The sequence below is a fragment of the Mangifera indica genome, unplaced genomic scaffold (genome assembly GCF_011075055.1).
Source record: "Mangifera indica cultivar Alphonso unplaced genomic scaffold, CATAS_Mindica_2.1 Un_0115, whole genome shotgun sequence".
NCBI classification, from domain to species: Eukaryota; Viridiplantae; Streptophyta; class Magnoliopsida; order Sapindales; family Anacardiaceae; genus Mangifera; species Mangifera indica.
Window position 1 is genome coordinate 527 of NW_025401207.1, and position 17,142 is coordinate 17,668.

Consider the following 17,142-nt stretch of genomic DNA (forward strand, 5'->3'; position numbering starts at 1 on the left):
TAAGATTTTCTTGTTGACTTTAACCTCATAAAACTCCAACTTTCATTGTCCAAGTTTGGTAGTGATCGTGAAAATTCAGAGATTATTTAGTCGATATTTTTGAAGCCGCAAATTTTTGTTGCTTTCTTGTAGGAAGCAATTTGACTTGGAGTGGATGGAGATAGTATTGGCTATTCATTCGCCTGCTCTCTGGACCAGACAAGGTAAGGCTCCCATAACTCCTATTTATTCTATTCATCTTTAGAGCTTTGTATAGGTTGATGTCAAAATTTTTACAACCGTCAGGAGCACGGGATTTTAGGTCGATGTAAATTTATTCTCTCTTTCGTAACTAAAATAAAAAAATATCTCTTGATTCGCGACTAAAAGTGAACTGTTGTATGGTTATCCCAACTAACATTCCTACATTTTCTTAAACGACGTCTAATAGAGATAAACTTTGATAGATGTGCTTTGTCTTACTGTCGTTGTCAGAAGCATGGACATGCATGCTGGGTCATAATACGTGGTGCAATTTGCTTACACAAATTAATAATAATAATAAGTTCACCCAATTTGTAATTAATGGCGAATTCAAGATTCGAATTTGTGAATAAGCGTAATTTGTGTCCCGAATCTGTTGGATGCGTGGTTGGAAAGGCTTCTCATTTAATTTTCATCAACAATGAGGTTGAAATAGTGAAGTTTTTCTGTAACACCGTCTGTATAACATATTATAATATAACTTTCTCTTTGTAAACTTAGACTTTATCCCGTCTTAACCAAATTAAATTTAGGATCGGTTTGAATTCAGATCGAAGATATAATATTTTGTTTAAATTTAAAATCAAATTTGTTCAGTTGATATATAATATCATCATAAGGTTAATGATTAGAAATGACAATTTTTTAAGTATAATTCTTTTATGATTTATATCAAAGTGCCACTCCCATCGGTTCATCATGCCGATAGATGCTTTTGGTTACAGGGTTTTACTCATGGTCCAAAAATCCAGGTTTGTAGACTCTAAGTAATGTCCTTTCTCCAAAACTTGCACAAGTCAAAAATTAAGTTCACCTAATCTAGTCGATTTCTGCAAACCACCCCAACACACCCCTACGACCGCCGCACCCCCCCTAAATATTATGATGTCCCAATCCCACAAAATTTGACTGCCGACGTATCAATGAATTATTAGATAATGTTAACAAAGTTTTCGCAAGAAATCTGATGATAATTTTGTTCTACTTATAATTTCAAAGGGCTTGACTTGCTGCACATTATATTTTGATTGTTGTGAAATTTGACTGAGATGCGTTTGTATTAGTCATTTATTGTACACCGAACTGCTTATATCATAAATGCCTTTCCGACCATTGCTGAGGATTTGAGCTTAGTCAAAGTCTAAATATAGATTGGTTCAATTTGATTTAAATGTAATATATTAAATTTAAATTGAATTCAATTAAACAAGAGTTGATTACAGATATATTATCAGGAGAATATTCAAACAAAATTTGAATTGAATCAAACAAACTAAAACTTTAATTATTTGAATTCGCCCTTTCGTGGGACTCGTGATTTATTTATAATACATTAAATAATAAGGGTCAGATATGTTACTACAAAATTGCCACGTATATGCTGGTGGGCGGACTGCCACTTGCACTGGGATTGTTTTCATGGGTGGGGTTGATTTTGTCAAAGAGTTATGGAATAAGGTTTTGTCGCATGCATTCACTTGTTGCCCACAAGTTTTTAGCTATCTAACTGCCACTGTTTGTCAACCAAGTACAATTATTCGCCAGAAAATATTCACACCACTATTTAATTTATACTCACGTCATCTTCTTTCTAGCTATCTTGAGGAGGTAAAGGCTTGTATGCTGGAGATACACTACAGTTTCAGGACCTAATAACCGTAATTTCTTGAGGGTACATTGGACAATATCTATTTATTATATAATTCATTCTTATATTATAATTAAAAATTAAAAAAAAAAAAGAATCAGCCAAAATAAATGTATTGTTCGACCAACGTAGCCCTGCTCTTGTGCGCTCCAGTCCACCCGGTACAAAAATATGTTTTAAATCACTTGTAGAAGATTCGAAATTCGCAACAAAAGTTATTAAGTGAAGGGCATTTTGGTATTTTCAGAATATTGGGTGTGAAGGGCGGTTGATTGGTTTGGCAATTAGGGCAGGCCGAAAATGGACCCAGCCGCATCTATCAATAGACTAGGCCAGTTAAGTCCAATCCAGAAGGTCGGTGCTACAAAATGGCAAAAAACCCGAAAAATAATACAGGTGTACAGGCCACTTTTATTATTGAGTTGAGTGAATAAAATAATAACGACGATCGCCTTTGTCATAGGGGCATTAGCTTCAGACCTTTTTACATTCAACAGCTATCACCAAAATAGTACAGGCAACAAGGTATCAAATTCTGACCCTCAGTTTGATTTCAGTTTCAGTTTCTTTCTAAGGAAAAACTAAATCACATCATTTACAGCCTGAAATCGCGTTTTCTTTTTAATTTTTTTAGAATTTTTATTGGGTTAATACTCTAAATCTGAACTTTTTCTCTTGGTTGATTACTGAGGACCTTTCTAGCAGTAGCTCTGAATGGACAAGTGGAGCTCACAAATCCATTTACCAAGTGAAGGTATGTTTTCAGCTCGTGACATGTGGCGACATTTACATTGTTGAGGTAGGGGGAGTCCTTGGAACTCAGTCTCAGCTCTGCCAATCTCCGCATAAGCCCATTGTGTATCTTCAACCCGTTTTTGTATCCAGCTAGGTAAGCCAGCCATTTGGACATCTCCTTTCTTTGACATGTCATCATCTTCATCAATAACAAAACCAGGTACTTTGGTTATAAGATCATCTGAATTGACAATACGTAGCACTTTTGTTCCTTGTTTTTCCAGGTGTCGACGGAAGCTCCTGTTGCCTACTCTTGGACCCCCAAAGGAGATGACAGTCACCATTGGCACGCCTTTAAAGTTGGTTTTAATATCGTAAGCAGCGAGTGTAGCCAGAGCAGCGCCAAGGCTGTGGCCAGTCAGGGTTAAACTAATAGGCTCGTCGCGATAGATTTGGAGCAAACGATTAATCTCTTCACGAACCATTTCTTGTAAACTTGGTGCCATGGCAGTCCAGAAGTGTACAAGCTGAGGAACCCTCTTTCTACCATGGCACCAGAACCATCTTCACCAGGGAGGCGAGTAAGTGTAGCACGTAGATTCTCTAGCCATTCGAGACACGTGGCAGTACCTCGAAAAGCAATCACAACGTCGCGCCTTCCTAGCCGTGAAATCTCTTCTTTGTCCTGGCAGACTGCCACATAACCAATCCAGCTGGACTGAATTGACATCCAAGTAGGCGCCATCTCCACCCAACGTGGCAGATTGACACCTGACGTTGCACGTAAATGTTTGGTTACGCGGTAACCAGTTTGGGGTAGACCTGAACGATCAAGTAAAGTGTTTTTTGGGAAGCGGCATTTTGCATATGTAGGCGATGAGGGCTCAAAATCGAATGACTTATAAGCAGCTTCGACGAACTCACCATATCGAAGAATTTCGCCACGCAAATTATCATCTAACGGATCAAGGAGACCGTCCCAGTTTTGGATGCCTTGATACTCCTGCCATCTCTTACCCAGTCTGACGGCTCTAGGCGTAAAACAGCAGGTATTTGACTTGTATTCAATTGGGTCAAGCAAGCGCTCCAAATTGTTCATGGATTGGTTCTCTATAGACTTTTTTACGGGTTGGGTGAGGGTGCAGCAGCGAAATGTTGTGTGTTTTGTTGGGGTTAGCGTTGAGGCAGTTACAGATGGCGGTGTGCATGGCCCTACGGCTTTCATGGCTCTAAAAGACTGCACAGTTAGAGGCCTTAAGGCTTTACGTGATATTTTTAAGGAGTGAAAAGGGAAAGAATGAGAGCTAGAGAATATTGAAGAAAGTAGAGAAGGCTGGTTATTGGTGAGGCAGATACAAGCTAGCTAGTGAAGTGCGTTTAGAGGGCTTTCGAGGAGCCTTTTTATAAGTGCAAAAAGCTGAGTGAGAATTTAATGAAGAGAAAAAAAAAGATACAATGAGAAGACAAAGAAAGCGTGGAATGATAAAAGGTAGTTGATGAAAAAAGCTAGCCAGCAATAAAATAAGATATTATCATATTATGTTGAAAAAAGAAAAGGGTATACGGAGAAAGGTACTTTAGAATGTAAAGAAAGAACAAAATACTGTTGCTCTTGGGGAGAAGTGTTTATAACTGGAGAATCCAAATAATAGGGTCCCTTAAATTTCAGAAGATCATGAAATTGAAGAGAAGATATGGAATTGGTGACCTGTAGGGCCTGGTAAAAGTCACACCCAATCGTTATTTACTTTCAATCAAGCAGGATACCATCACTGACTCTGCCCAAGCCAAAAATTAATAGATCTCACTTTCAGATACTGTATTATTTTATCGAGGTCTCAGCTTGATAAACAAAGTCCAGTCATCTAGGTTCTCCTTTCCTGAAGTGGCATTAGAGATGTGATTTGATCTTAATTAATATAGTAATAATATTGTAAAGATAGAATGATTTGGGTAGATTTGATATGACGAGCTAAGGGTAAGTTTGAGTTTAGATCAATTTCATAATAGCTAATGTAAGCTTACCTGAGTAAGTGTATAGTATTACTAAAAAGTTATCCATAGGAAAAAAATAAAAAAGGTGAAAAAATGTTATCGAAGAGATGTGATTTGATTAAACTTAATATAGTAAGAATACTATAAAATCTTGATTATTTAGGGTGAATTTGGTTTGAGTTGAATTTATAATGTCTAATTCTTGCTTGTTTAAGGAGGTGTAATGTGAACAATTTATTAAAATGATTATTATATTGTTGATTAAATGTTTAATATCATTGAATAGATAAATAAACTAATTTAATGAGTTAAAACTCTAGTTTGAGATCGATTTATTTAAATTGCGCTATGAATTTTAATCAAACAAATTGGGATCGGATCCACCCTTGGATTGATTACTTTAAAATTGTACATGTATGTGGTAAGTTATGAGTTCAATCAATTTGTTGGTAACCATCAATCATGTTGGGACAAACAAGGTACCAATACAAATTCTCTTTATCATAATGTAATCCTGCTTGTGAGTTTACGTGAAGAAATGAAAAAAAAATATAGTACATATTGTAAATTGAAATACAGTTTTACATGTTAATCTCATGCTTCAAATATGCATGTGGTACCTCGTGCACATTCGAAAATCTTCCACCTATAAACCTTCCTGGTATATGTGTTTTCTTGCCTTTCTTTGAGTTTCCTTCCATGGCTGCCTTCATTTGGTAAATATAATATTCTATTTTCATTTACTTGAGTAACGTGTTTTCATATTTCGTAACCAATTTGAAACCATCTGATGTTTTAGTCAATTCAATCAACTACACTAATGCCCACTAATCGATTTGAAACCATTCCAAGTTGAAAATTTCAAATAGAAATTAATTTCCCTTTTTATGAAAAACTTCTCAATTGCTTGACAAAGAATTAACCTGGTTCAAAGTACTTTGTCAAATGGTTTCTTGTGTGTTTAGTTAGTTTTGATAAGATTAATTTATTTACATGAACCAAATAAATTCAAAAGGTCGCCGGAAGACCTTATGCTTTTGGAATACATTGATCTAAAAAAAAAATTTTTAAGAATTTATTAAATAATATACTTAATTAATTAATGTTAATTCACATTTCACAATTTGCCAAAATAACCAACTATTTTGTCAAAAAAATTTACGATATCCTCCTCATTTAGCATAGCAAACTTGTCTTCTTTCAATAATTTAATTGCATATCTAGATACAGTGTTGGGGAGAATGACAATCGAAAAATAATTATGAGATTTATTTCCTAGGATAAAAATATTCCTTGTGTATTGTTGCAATGAAAGTACAAAACCTTTTTTGCTTTCAGCTGTAATGAGGAGGAGTGTAGGTCTATCACACTGCCTTTCCTGGTTTTGATGAAGATATTTGGTGCGTGTAATGTGTATTTGCCAATTATATTATACATGCAAATTGCACTTGTTTGTAGAGTGGAGGATTTCACACTAGAAAGTGACACTCTTCAGATTAATATATATATATATATATATATATATATATATATATATATATATAAGGAAAAGGGTAGAGGATGGAAGCATCCAATTGCCAACATTGATAATAAGATACAAGAAAATTAATGAAAAATCGATATAAAAATTTAGAGGTTTTATTGATATATTATTATATATGTTACATTAAAAAATTTTCAAAGGGGTCCAGCTGATCCCCTCCCTCCGCCACTGCTCAAGGCTGTCTTTCTTCAGTATAATAAGTTTCAAATTAAGTCTAGATGAATCTTAGAAGAAGACCCACTTCTTTTATTGTTTATTTGTTTTTTTCTCAATGAAGAATCTTTTAAAGGGGTTGTAATTATTGGTGTTGATGTACATGTAGGTCATGTAAGAGCAATAATTTAATACTATATAGGCAAAAAATAATAAAATAATTGAAAAAAAAATATACCTATAATTAAATAATTTAATTTTTAATTTAAAATTATTGGACCAGTCAATTTGTTTGTATTACTAATAAAGTATTACTTAATAAATAAAGAGAGTCAATTATTTGGCGAAGACCCTGATTGTCCACAGTACACAACGACAATCAGTCCATCGCTGGAGGGGTAGGCTCGGTTGAGTTCATTAAAACACAAAATGGGCAAGTGGACCAGCTTACGCTGTAAGAATTTGTTTAATTTTTTAAGCTATGTGTATGACCGTCATCCAAGCAAATTTTAGCATAGTTAATCTTGTAATGTGGTAATTATAACTGAAATTGCGGTTGGAATTGCACATGACATGACCTTTGCTATTTTCCACTGCCTTATGTGATTCTATTAGAATCCCATTGAAATTGGTATGATATCATGTTGTGATTCAATTGGAATAACACCATCTTGGTGAGATTCCATTTTAGGTGTGATTTAACCAAAATCAAATCTAGTCAATTTATCAATAACTATTTTAAATTTTTAAATATATATCTTTTATAATTATTAATTAAAAAATTAATATAAACTATGTATAAAAATTATTTACTAAAATTTTGAGTGCAAAGTTTTATTTTTTTTATGATTTAGTAAACACAGAAAATAATATATAGTATTTTTGTCTTTTCAATGTATCTACTTTAGAAATTAACTAACTTAGCTAATAGAAAAGAAAACATGTTTGTTTTCCAAGTTTGAAGATGAAAATGTGTCATCGAAATTAGAAAACATTCAAAAAATAATCAATCTACTTTTATAAGATATTAAGTTTTTTTCTCGTTAATATCTCATGTCAACAGAGACTCTCACCACTTAAGAATTTCAAACATAAATAAAAATTAAATATATTTGTTTTTGAAGTTTAAAGATAAAAAATACGTCGATGAAGTAAAAAGATAGTTAGAAAAATAGTCTTTCTAACTTTACAAGATACGAAGTTTTCCTTTATTAATATCTTATGTTAACAAAAGCTCTTGTCATTTAAAATTTTGGAACATAAATGAATATGATTCAATCTCGATGCTTGAAATGGCTAAATGTTTTCATATTAGAAAATATAGAGGATATTTGTTCTCATGAGAAGACTTAAGAGGGCTGCCAAAGCCATACAAATATAAATACAAGATCGATGCTAGTAACAAAAGCATGAATCACATGCAAATTCCATTTGACACAACTTAATTGAAAAACAGGGCCTTCTGCTCTTCCTCTTTGTTGTGGCCTTCAAATGAGTCTTCTTCTCACGTTTATCATCAACAAATATCTCCAGCTTGAGCTTCAATGATGGCAAAATGGGAGCTCAAATCTTATTACAGGGACCCCATGAGTTACCATATTTATAAAACTTACAATCCCACCAAATGATCTTTCAAATGTTCAACTTTACAATCTTCGTCACAAATATTCCACTACAAATGGCGGAAGGCATCATGTGCGATCATCTTTGGCTCCAACAAAAACCCTACTTTCCGAAATCTCTTTTATCACCACCATTAACATATCATGTGAAGGTCAAAGCCAAGAGGCCTAATCGCCGCATACTTTATAATATAGTACAATATTCCTGGTACTTTGTTCTTGCTATATTTAGAAATCAACAACTTTGAGATTAATCAAGTTTTTCTTTGTGGTTCAGTGGAAAATGAGGGGGCACCCAAGCAAGAAGGCATTGGTTCGGAACTTGATCTTTGTAGATTAGGGTTAGATCCAAACAATGTTGGGTTGATTTTAACAGTTGGTTTGGTTCAATTCAAATTGGGTAAAATTTATTTGGGTCAAGCCTGAGTTGAGATAGTTGACTCATTTTTTAAATTGAACCGAACTTAAATTAAAGAGAGTTCGATTTGGTCTAGTTTACAAGCCAAGTAAATGTTTGATTCGATCGAGTTTGGCTCATAACTCAATTTATGTCATCTCAAACAATTATCAAAATTACATCATTTTACTCATTATTTGGTAAACACTATTGTTTTGTTAATAAGTAGCTAACTCAAATCACAAATTGGAATCATAAACTCAATTCAACTTTTGAACTTCAAACTTAAATATCAAGTCAAACTCAAGTTAAGAAGTATATAAGTTCAACTTAATTTGTATTCACTTCATTAAAGATATATCAAAATCAAACTTTTGATTGATAGATCATTAGACTCGAATTTTCTCCTACTTAATGTGGTCATTTCAAGTATGGTAAGGTCAAAAAAGTAATTTCTAACTAAACACAAAAATGATAATTAGACTCAAGTAAAGTTCCTCTTCAAAAAAAAAAAAGTTTTCCTTTGTGGGTTGTCTCCAACATTTGCCATACAAGGCTAAATTCTAAAAATATCACCGCTGCCACATGGTTTTTGCATTACTTTCATCCATAACATGTTTTGTCAATCAACTCACAAGTTGATCGGTTGGGTTGAAGCTTTATTACTTTCATTTATCAACATTTTTGGTTATAATTATAATTATTTTGTTCTCTAATTTCTGAAAATGGTAATATTTTAAAGAAATTGTGTTACTAGAAAACGATTACATATTCTAATTAATAAAGATAAAAAAGTCACTACATCATGAGACAATAGAGATGTTTGTATAATTCAAAATCTTAAACAATTAGGTTTGTTCACTTGAAATCTGTAAGATTTGATGGGAGCATTTCACATATGGTTCGATTTAATCTAGAATGAATATATATAAAACCAAAGAGTTAATTCCAAAATATTAAATTGAAGTTTAAACTCAACTAAAAATAATTTAATTTTGAATTTTATCTAAATTGACTTGAATTTAAATTCAAACTTGATTAATTTTATAAAAATGAGTTCAATTCTTAATTTAAACTCAATTTTTTCGATCTGAGCTCAAGCAATTTAAATTGAATCCAAACCTAATTCCACAAATGGCTTGAATATTAAAATAAATTTAAATTCAATTTGTTTTATAAAAACATTATAAATCTCAATCTTTGACTCAATTTATTTTATTCGAGCACAAATAATTCAAATAAAATTCAACCCTAATTTCACTTATGGGGTTATTTGAGTTGGAAGTATTTAATAATGTACGCGATGGTAGAGTACAAGAAGATTATGTTTGAACTTGTATTGATTTGGGCTGCTAGTTGTGTCGTAGTTTCTATTTTAGGCAAGTTAAAACTTATATGGATCAAACTCAAAAATTTGGTCTTGCGTACACGCATACGTCGACTACTAGGACTACTTGGGCAGGCTTCCAAGCCAACTGCCAAAAATGGCCTCATATATTACGTACAAAAATCAAATCACTTGCCGACTTCTACTTCAAATCCTCGATGCTGTATACAAATAATGTTAATGCGCTTTTAGTTTTCTAATAATTTTGTTAATGCCACCAAGTTTACGTATTTAAAGATTGGACCTGGAAACAAGGAAAAACAAAGTAAAACTCATAAATGATACTGTTACAACTCTACATTAAGCTTAAAGTTTAAAATAACGTACAAGTTCACATAAAGAATAGCCCCTTCCACCTAACCTAGACAATTCATCCTAGTTCATCTCATTCTCCTCTTCAATCTTTTGTTTGCGTTTCAAACTTTGGTATTCATAACTTCAAGTTCAAGCTGAGAATACGCCATAAACATTTGCTTTCCTATTTTTTCTCTCTCTGGTTCTGTTTGAAATAATTTTTCTGTATTGTTTTTTTCATTTTTAATAATTTGATATCCAAAATACTAAAATCAAAATGTAAAATGATTAATCTGTAGTACTATTATCTTTTCTAACCCACTGTCTTACCTGCTTTCTAGGATAACTTGCTCTTGGTTTCCTCATGCCTGAATTCCATTGCCTACTAGTACCAGGCCTATTTGAGGCACCCGTACGGTTTCTTTCCAAAGGGGCAGGCAGTTCTGCTGGTTCTTGCAGTGGTGGCTCTCTTAGTTCTTGCTCAGTGGTTTCTTTGGTTGTTGTTGCAGTGTACGATGGGGCTGGTTGTGAAAGAAACATACCAGGCAAAACAACTAGTTCTTTTTTAGGTTCAATTAGACCATTTCTTTCTTGCTGCAATTTTTGTATGGCCTCGAATTTCTGTTTTCTCATGTTCTCAGAATCAGACTGAAGGAGCTTGTCATTGTCATCAACTTCAGAAACATCAGAAATTCTCTGAAATCCAACAGATATAGTAATCAACCAACTAGCTTCATACATAATAAAACCAACTTCAATGAAACACTGAACATGCTTACAAATTTGAAGTTAGAAATTCCTAGTCTAGAGAATCAAGAGCATAGAAGTGTAAAATTATACATTCACAAGGCCAACACAGATAGGGCCAAACCAATGCATACATACAAATATATCACTTGGCTCTGCCTACAGTCAATGCATCAAAATACTGATCCACCTATCCAGAAGGCAAAGCCTATTATATCATGTTCTGCCAACATTTTATTTAGCTGAACAAAGCATTCTCACAAAACCCATTCAAAGTCAGCTCTGAACACTCTATTTGGTTCTATGCTCATATGAATTATTAATTTTATTTTTTCCTGTCATGAAAAAATTCAGGCCATCAGAGGGACTGCAAAATCTTAAAAGCTGCACAAAAGCACTTCTTGCCATTCCACCATAACGAATTGTCCTGTAAACTACTACAATATTTCTAAGGGGGCTTCAGCCTCACGAAAATCTTACCCATCTTAGATTACAAAGACACAGATCACATTGCAAGTTTTGAAGCCCATTCTGTTTTTTGCTTTAACAAAATGGGAAAAGTTCTAGAGGTAACCTCACAAGCCAGAACATGTTACACCATTATCCTCCAAAGTCTGCCCATCATTTCCCATTGCAGGTGAAAAAGAAAAAGGTCTAATAGCTTGTCTTTATGACATCAGTAAATCATAATTTACCAGGCTGTTTTTTCTCCTATGTTAGTTAGACAGACTGTTACCACCTCGGTTTTATCATGAAGAACAGCATTGGTACTGCTCAGTGCACAGCATAAACTACTATGCGATAATAAAAATTATGATACTGATGAGTCAGAAGTCATACCAGTTGTGAGGATTGACTACCAACCAAATTAAGCACATGTTCAAGATCTTTGGCATGAAAAACTTTACGGCAAACTGGACAGTTTCCTATGTTTTCTTCCAATGCTGCAGAAATGTACAAAAATGCCACTAATGTACAAGATGTATTGCCATGACAGAAAATTGAGATAAACAAGGTCATCTACCCCTCAAGAAAAAAAGAATATTTTAATCAAGAAAATATAATGCAAGAAATTTATGTGCGTGTACACCCATGTCTAGTAGCATGGGAATGCAAAGACAAAATGCAAAAGCTAAAAACAAAGCCACCCTAATTTTTTAATGGAACAGAAGTTTTTATGAACAAGAAAAGCGAAGATGGAATTGGTAACCAATTACAAGCATTGCTGTACATTCTACTTAACATTAGATGGAAAGCTAACTCATGCAGTCAATTGTGCTCCAAAAATACCTCTTTCATTTCTCATGACTCTTATAGGGTGCAAGGTGTCTCCACATGATGCATTGTCTTCTTTCTCCTTTTGGAGCCAATTCCACCAGTGAACAATGCACTCACTGCAATAAAACATGAAATTTAGAAGCGAAAAATGTTGCTTGCTATCAAATAAACTAATTGAAAGATGGCAACTCTACCCATGAAAGCAATGGAAACAAGACATCAACTTCATAAATGGCAAGACTTCATCATTCTCATCTTTGGGGACCAAAGGATACAAACACAATGGACAGTTTCCATCAGGGTGATTCATTGATGAAAGCTTCTCCACCGATTCCTAGAGAAATATCACAATGAATGGTTATAAATATATAAAACTCCATGTACGATGTATCACCAAACCTTATAAATAGAAAAGCTGTTAGAATTGTAATCATCAACATAACAATCACTTAAAAAAACTACACAAAATATCCCATGTTGTGTCTATACTCTCTCTCTGCTTTCCAATTCAGTTTCCACATTCAAGGGTAAACAACATCAAACTACTCACCGCCCAATAAGTAGAGCAGCAATTACCTCACAGAGTGCAACAAGCATCAAATCGGAGGAGAGTTCACATCCTTTGTCTTGTATACTGCTTATCAAGTCTTTCTGCCTTTGTTGGTCAAGACCTTTGGATTCTATCAGATCAATAGAAGGTGCTTCGTCGGGATACTACCATGGAAAATATTAAAAAAATTAACATAAAACTGATAAAATTGTAACAGGAACCAGCTAATTTATAACAACTATAATTCAGAAATAAATATTTACAGTAAACAAGTGCTTGATAACTGATCCAGTCCCTTGGCAACAAAGTAAAACTCATCTTAACTGCATGAGTTCTACATGAAAATTTTATTTGACCACAATAACATCGGCTGAAACACCTATCAACTTATTTCATTCAAGTTGATTAAGTGTCCGTTTAGCACAGCTTATGATTATTTGATTAAGATTAATTGAATAATTGATTATGGGATAATAAATCTTGTATGTTTGGTAAAAATTATGATTATTGGATTGTGAATAATCATAAACTCATAATCCAATTGTGATTGTTTGGCAAACAGTAAAAACTAATGGATAAATTATCTAAAAATATGATTATAATTGACCTAGGTTATCATACACATTTTATTATCTGATTCAATAATCCAATGATACACGGACACAAGTGTAACGACGTGAAGAAATATGAGTACCTTGGGGCCTGCTCGTATGCCGATAACTGCTTCCACAAACTAAAGGAAAAAACAGTAAAATATCATGCAAAAATAACATAACAACTTACATCTTGAAGCTCAATCGGTGATAAAATCTAAGGAAACTTAATTCGAAACGAAAGCAAAAAATAAATAAATAAATAAAGCATAAAAAAAATATCTAGATTCCTCATATTTTATTTATCGTCGACGATTTCAGCTACCAAATGCGAAATATAATATTAGAGAGACGAACCTGCTGAGAAGATACATTAGCTGTTCGAGGCTTGATATGAAGGTGAAGATGAGGCGGATATGAATTAAGAATCACGCAATCTTCTCCATATACAGCTTGTACGGCTGCCAATTCCATCATCGTCTCTTCTGCTTCTGCCATTTCTTTTGCGGCGGAGTGACAGAGAACAAAGCGGCTTCGCTCGTCGGTGATAGATTTGTACATCCATCGTTATAGCGTTTTTTTATATGTTTATTTTCATAAATAAATAAATTTTAACGATTTTCTATTGAATAATTACTATTTTAACCATTATAGGGTCTTTGAGATTTTAACCCACCCTCAATGGGTTATAACGTATAATCAAACATTTTAAGGGGAAAACGACTATTTCCCACCTTTTTTTACCCTATTCTCAAACCTATACCCATGATAAAATAAAAACCCTTTTTCCCACCTATTATCAAATTATCGTCCAAATTTTCAGATAGAGACAAGGGTAAAATCGTCATTTTAATTATAAACCTCAAAACTTTAAAATTTCACATTTTCCCCTCCAGGTTTTAAAAACTAACACCTTAACCCATTCTCAAAGTTTGAAAAGTTTAGATTTCACCCCTAGGGTTTGCTTGCTTTTTCGGCCATTACTAACAGCCGACGCATTCCACCAATCTCTCATCTCCGACTATAAAAGACGATGAAGGATGACCTTTTGTCACCCAAATCTGGACGACTAAACATCGTCCAGATCTGGAAGAATAGACGAAGGACGACTAGGCGTTGTCCTTCGTCTGGGTGGAGCGACAAAGCGATATCTGTCTCTTTGTCTCATCATGCGACGAGGAGATAAAGATCTATTCATCGCACCATCGTCGTCACATCAGGAGAAGGAGGAGATCGATGATGACGTCGGAAGATGAAGTTGAAGAATAGGGGTGAAACTGTTATTTTTGAAAGTTATGGGAGGTAATTGTGTTTTGAAAAACATGGAAACCCTAGGTTTGGAGGTGAAATGTTACTTTTTAAAGTTTAAAAACTTTAGGTAAAAGTGAAATATTAGTTTTTAAAACCTAAGAGAAGTGAAAAGTAATAAACTTTATAACTTTTTAATTTAAATAGTAAAATAACTATTTTACCCCTCCCTTTAACAAAAAAAAATTAACAGAAGTTTACCTGTGAATGAGAAAAAAAGTTTTTAATTTACCGTGACTATAGATTTGATAATGGGATAAAAATTAGGTGAGAAATAGTCCTTATCCCAACATTTTAAATAGTGGTAAGGTTGTTTTTATTCCTAAATTTTGAACAGTTTGATTAATCATTTCAATTCTAGCTTTTCATCAATCACTTTCTAATTAAAAAAAAAAAAACCTACCTAATTAAGCGAAAAATTTTGAGTACATCGAGAAATAAATGGCCGAAAGATTTATTCCACTGAAGGTTTATAAAAATTCTAAACTAATATTTATTAAATATTAAAAATTTAAATTTTTATTGATAAGTAATTAAAATTAATTAATTTTAAAAATAAAATATCATTTAATCAGTAATAATAATAAAACTTTACCTATTTCTTTTTTGTTTAAAAAAATAATAATTTTTTTTTAAGATAAAATTTTGAAATCTTATATTTTCCTCCAGGATTCAATTTCTCCCTCCAGCAACCTCGTCAGTGGAGAATATCACCAGAAAGAGAAATGTAAGGCTAGAAAGAAAAAAATGTAAAATGTTATATTTAATTTAGAAAATAATTGTTAATTTTATAAACTTAAAATAAATAAAATTTTTTTTATTATTTTTAATATGTTATTAGTTAAATAATTATTTTATTTTTAAAACTAACTGATTTTATTAATTTTAATTAATTTTTAATATTTAATAGATATTTATTTAAAATTTTAACAAACTTTGGGTGACGCTGAATAAAAATTGATGATTTAAAAGATTTCAATGGGGCTTGCTTAAAAAATCTTGGCCAGCGTTGGCGTGACTAGCTATCTCACAAGATGTGATAGGACCCACAAGCTATAGAATAGTGTTAGGTAGGGATGGCAATGGGGAGGGGCGGGGAGGGGATATCAATCTCCGTCCCCGTCCCCGTAGAGGATATCAATCCCCGTCCCCGTTACAAGGATAAAAAATAATCTCCGTCCCCTCCCCGCGAAGGAAAATCTTCTCCCTGTCCCCCGCAGGGAAAAATCCCCTCCCCATCCCCGCCCCGTCCCCGTGGGGAAAAATCCCCTCCCTATTCCCGCCCCGTTCCCGCGGGAAAAAATCCTCTCCCCATACCCATAAATATAAATTTTAATTCTTTTATATATTTCAATAAATAAAATAAATCATATTTTCCCAAAATATCACTTGTTACAAGAGCTACAAAATATTATTTGTTATTTTAGTTCAAATATAAAGTTTTCATAAAATCTAACAATATGCAATAATCAATCTCTTCATTAGTAGCTTTTTATGTATGTGATTTAGGGTAATTTTATAATAACATTAAATTTAACACTATTCATTCATTTCAATTGATTTTATCAAGTTTATAATTTATTATTTTTTGTGTGTAAAACCTGGTGGATTGACTAACTAAGTTTTGAAGTTGAAATAAAATTAATTTAGTGCATTTGTATTTTATGATAATGAGATTCTGGGGTTTTTTTTAATATATTAGATTAATAGTTTAGAAATTAGTAAAAACTAATAATTGATAATTCAAAAATTAGTAAAATTAAAGTTTTAGTTTTAATAAATCATAATGTAAAAATTTCTAAAACTTAATAGTTTAGAAATTATTATATTAATATATTAGGTTTAGGGGATGGGGAGGGGAGAGGAGGGGCGGGGCGGGTACACATGTATCCCCGTCCCCGATTACGAGGATTTTTTTTGTCCTCATCCTTGCCCCTTTTCTCGTTTTTATCGGAGAATCCCCTTCCTTTTAGGGTCAGGGAGGGTCGGGACCCCTAAAATCAGGTCCAAATTGTCATCCCTAGTGTTAGGAGCTTTCCAGTAAGCCCGTAGGATCGCCTAACATGGCTAGTGAAAAATATAAAATATTTAAAAACTTAACAATAATATATAATGTGTATTGTCGATCAATCTGCCAAAGACCCGACAGACAATTTAAGATGTCTTTAGAATTATTCATTAAAGTAAGTCGACATAATTTGTAACACTTGTCTTTTGATGGGTTTTAACATAACATAACTTATAAATATGATAAATTGTATCAAATTTGGTTTAATATAAGACACATATGTTTAGATTTAAAATTAGATTTCAATGAAAAACAACTTGATAAAAAAAAATTTTGGAATAAATCAATATATGAAGACAATTTAATATTTTAAATACTTCAAGGGGACAAATCCCTCAAACGATAAAGTCTTTACAAAACTCTTATTGCATGTCAATGAGTTGGAGTTAAGAAAGGGTGCTCATTGTGAGAGTTTGGGACAGAACCTCTAACCAGAAATTGAAGGAAAGATCTATAGTAAAAACAAAAAAATTTAAACAACCTTAGAGCATAAATATCAACTTGCCTAATTTGTGTTAAATATCAATTTACCCTTAATCATATAAAATTTCAACTTTACCCTCATCAAATATAACACCTAC

The 17,142-nt window shown here is 33.0% G+C and overlaps 1 protein-coding gene, 1 long non-coding RNA gene and 1 pseudogene across 5 annotated transcripts; 1 reads left to right on the forward strand and 2 right to left on the reverse strand.

Moving 5' to 3' along the window:
* Positions 1–2,417: 2,417 nt before the first annotated feature.
* Positions 2,418–4,035, reverse strand: LOC123207896 (annotated as a pseudogene).
* A 3,491-nt stretch (positions 4,036–7,526) lies between these two features.
* Positions 7,527–8,529, forward strand: LOC123207897. The gene is made up of 2 exons (XR_006500545.1): positions 7,527–8,133; positions 8,217–8,529. It is a non-coding gene; the product is annotated as an uncharacterized LOC123207897 (long non-coding RNA).
* A 1,040-nt stretch (positions 8,530–9,569) lies between these two features.
* Positions 9,570–13,757, reverse strand: LOC123207902. 4 transcript variants are annotated; one of them, XM_044625391.1, is made up of 8 exons: positions 13,543–13,756; positions 13,287–13,325; positions 12,619–12,756; positions 12,237–12,376; positions 12,055–12,158; positions 11,605–11,708; positions 10,348–10,713; positions 9,570–9,967 (listed from the first exon to the last, which is right to left on the reverse strand). In XM_044625391.1, exons 1-8 carry the CDS (start codon positions 13,744–13,746, stop codon positions 9,947–9,949), a joined length of 1,116 nt encoding a protein of 371 aa, XP_044481326.1. In that variant the 5' UTR covers positions 13,747–13,756; the 3' UTR covers positions 9,570–9,946. The 4 variants fall into 4 exon arrangements, with proteins under 4 accessions (XP_044481326.1, XP_044481325.1, XP_044481324.1 ...); XM_044625390.1 differs by lacking the exon at positions 9,570–9,967 and adding an exon at positions 9,969–10,240; XM_044625389.1 differs by lacking the exon at positions 9,570–9,967 and having other exon boundaries at positions 9,969–10,713.
* Positions 13,758–17,142: the final 3,385 nt, after the last annotated feature.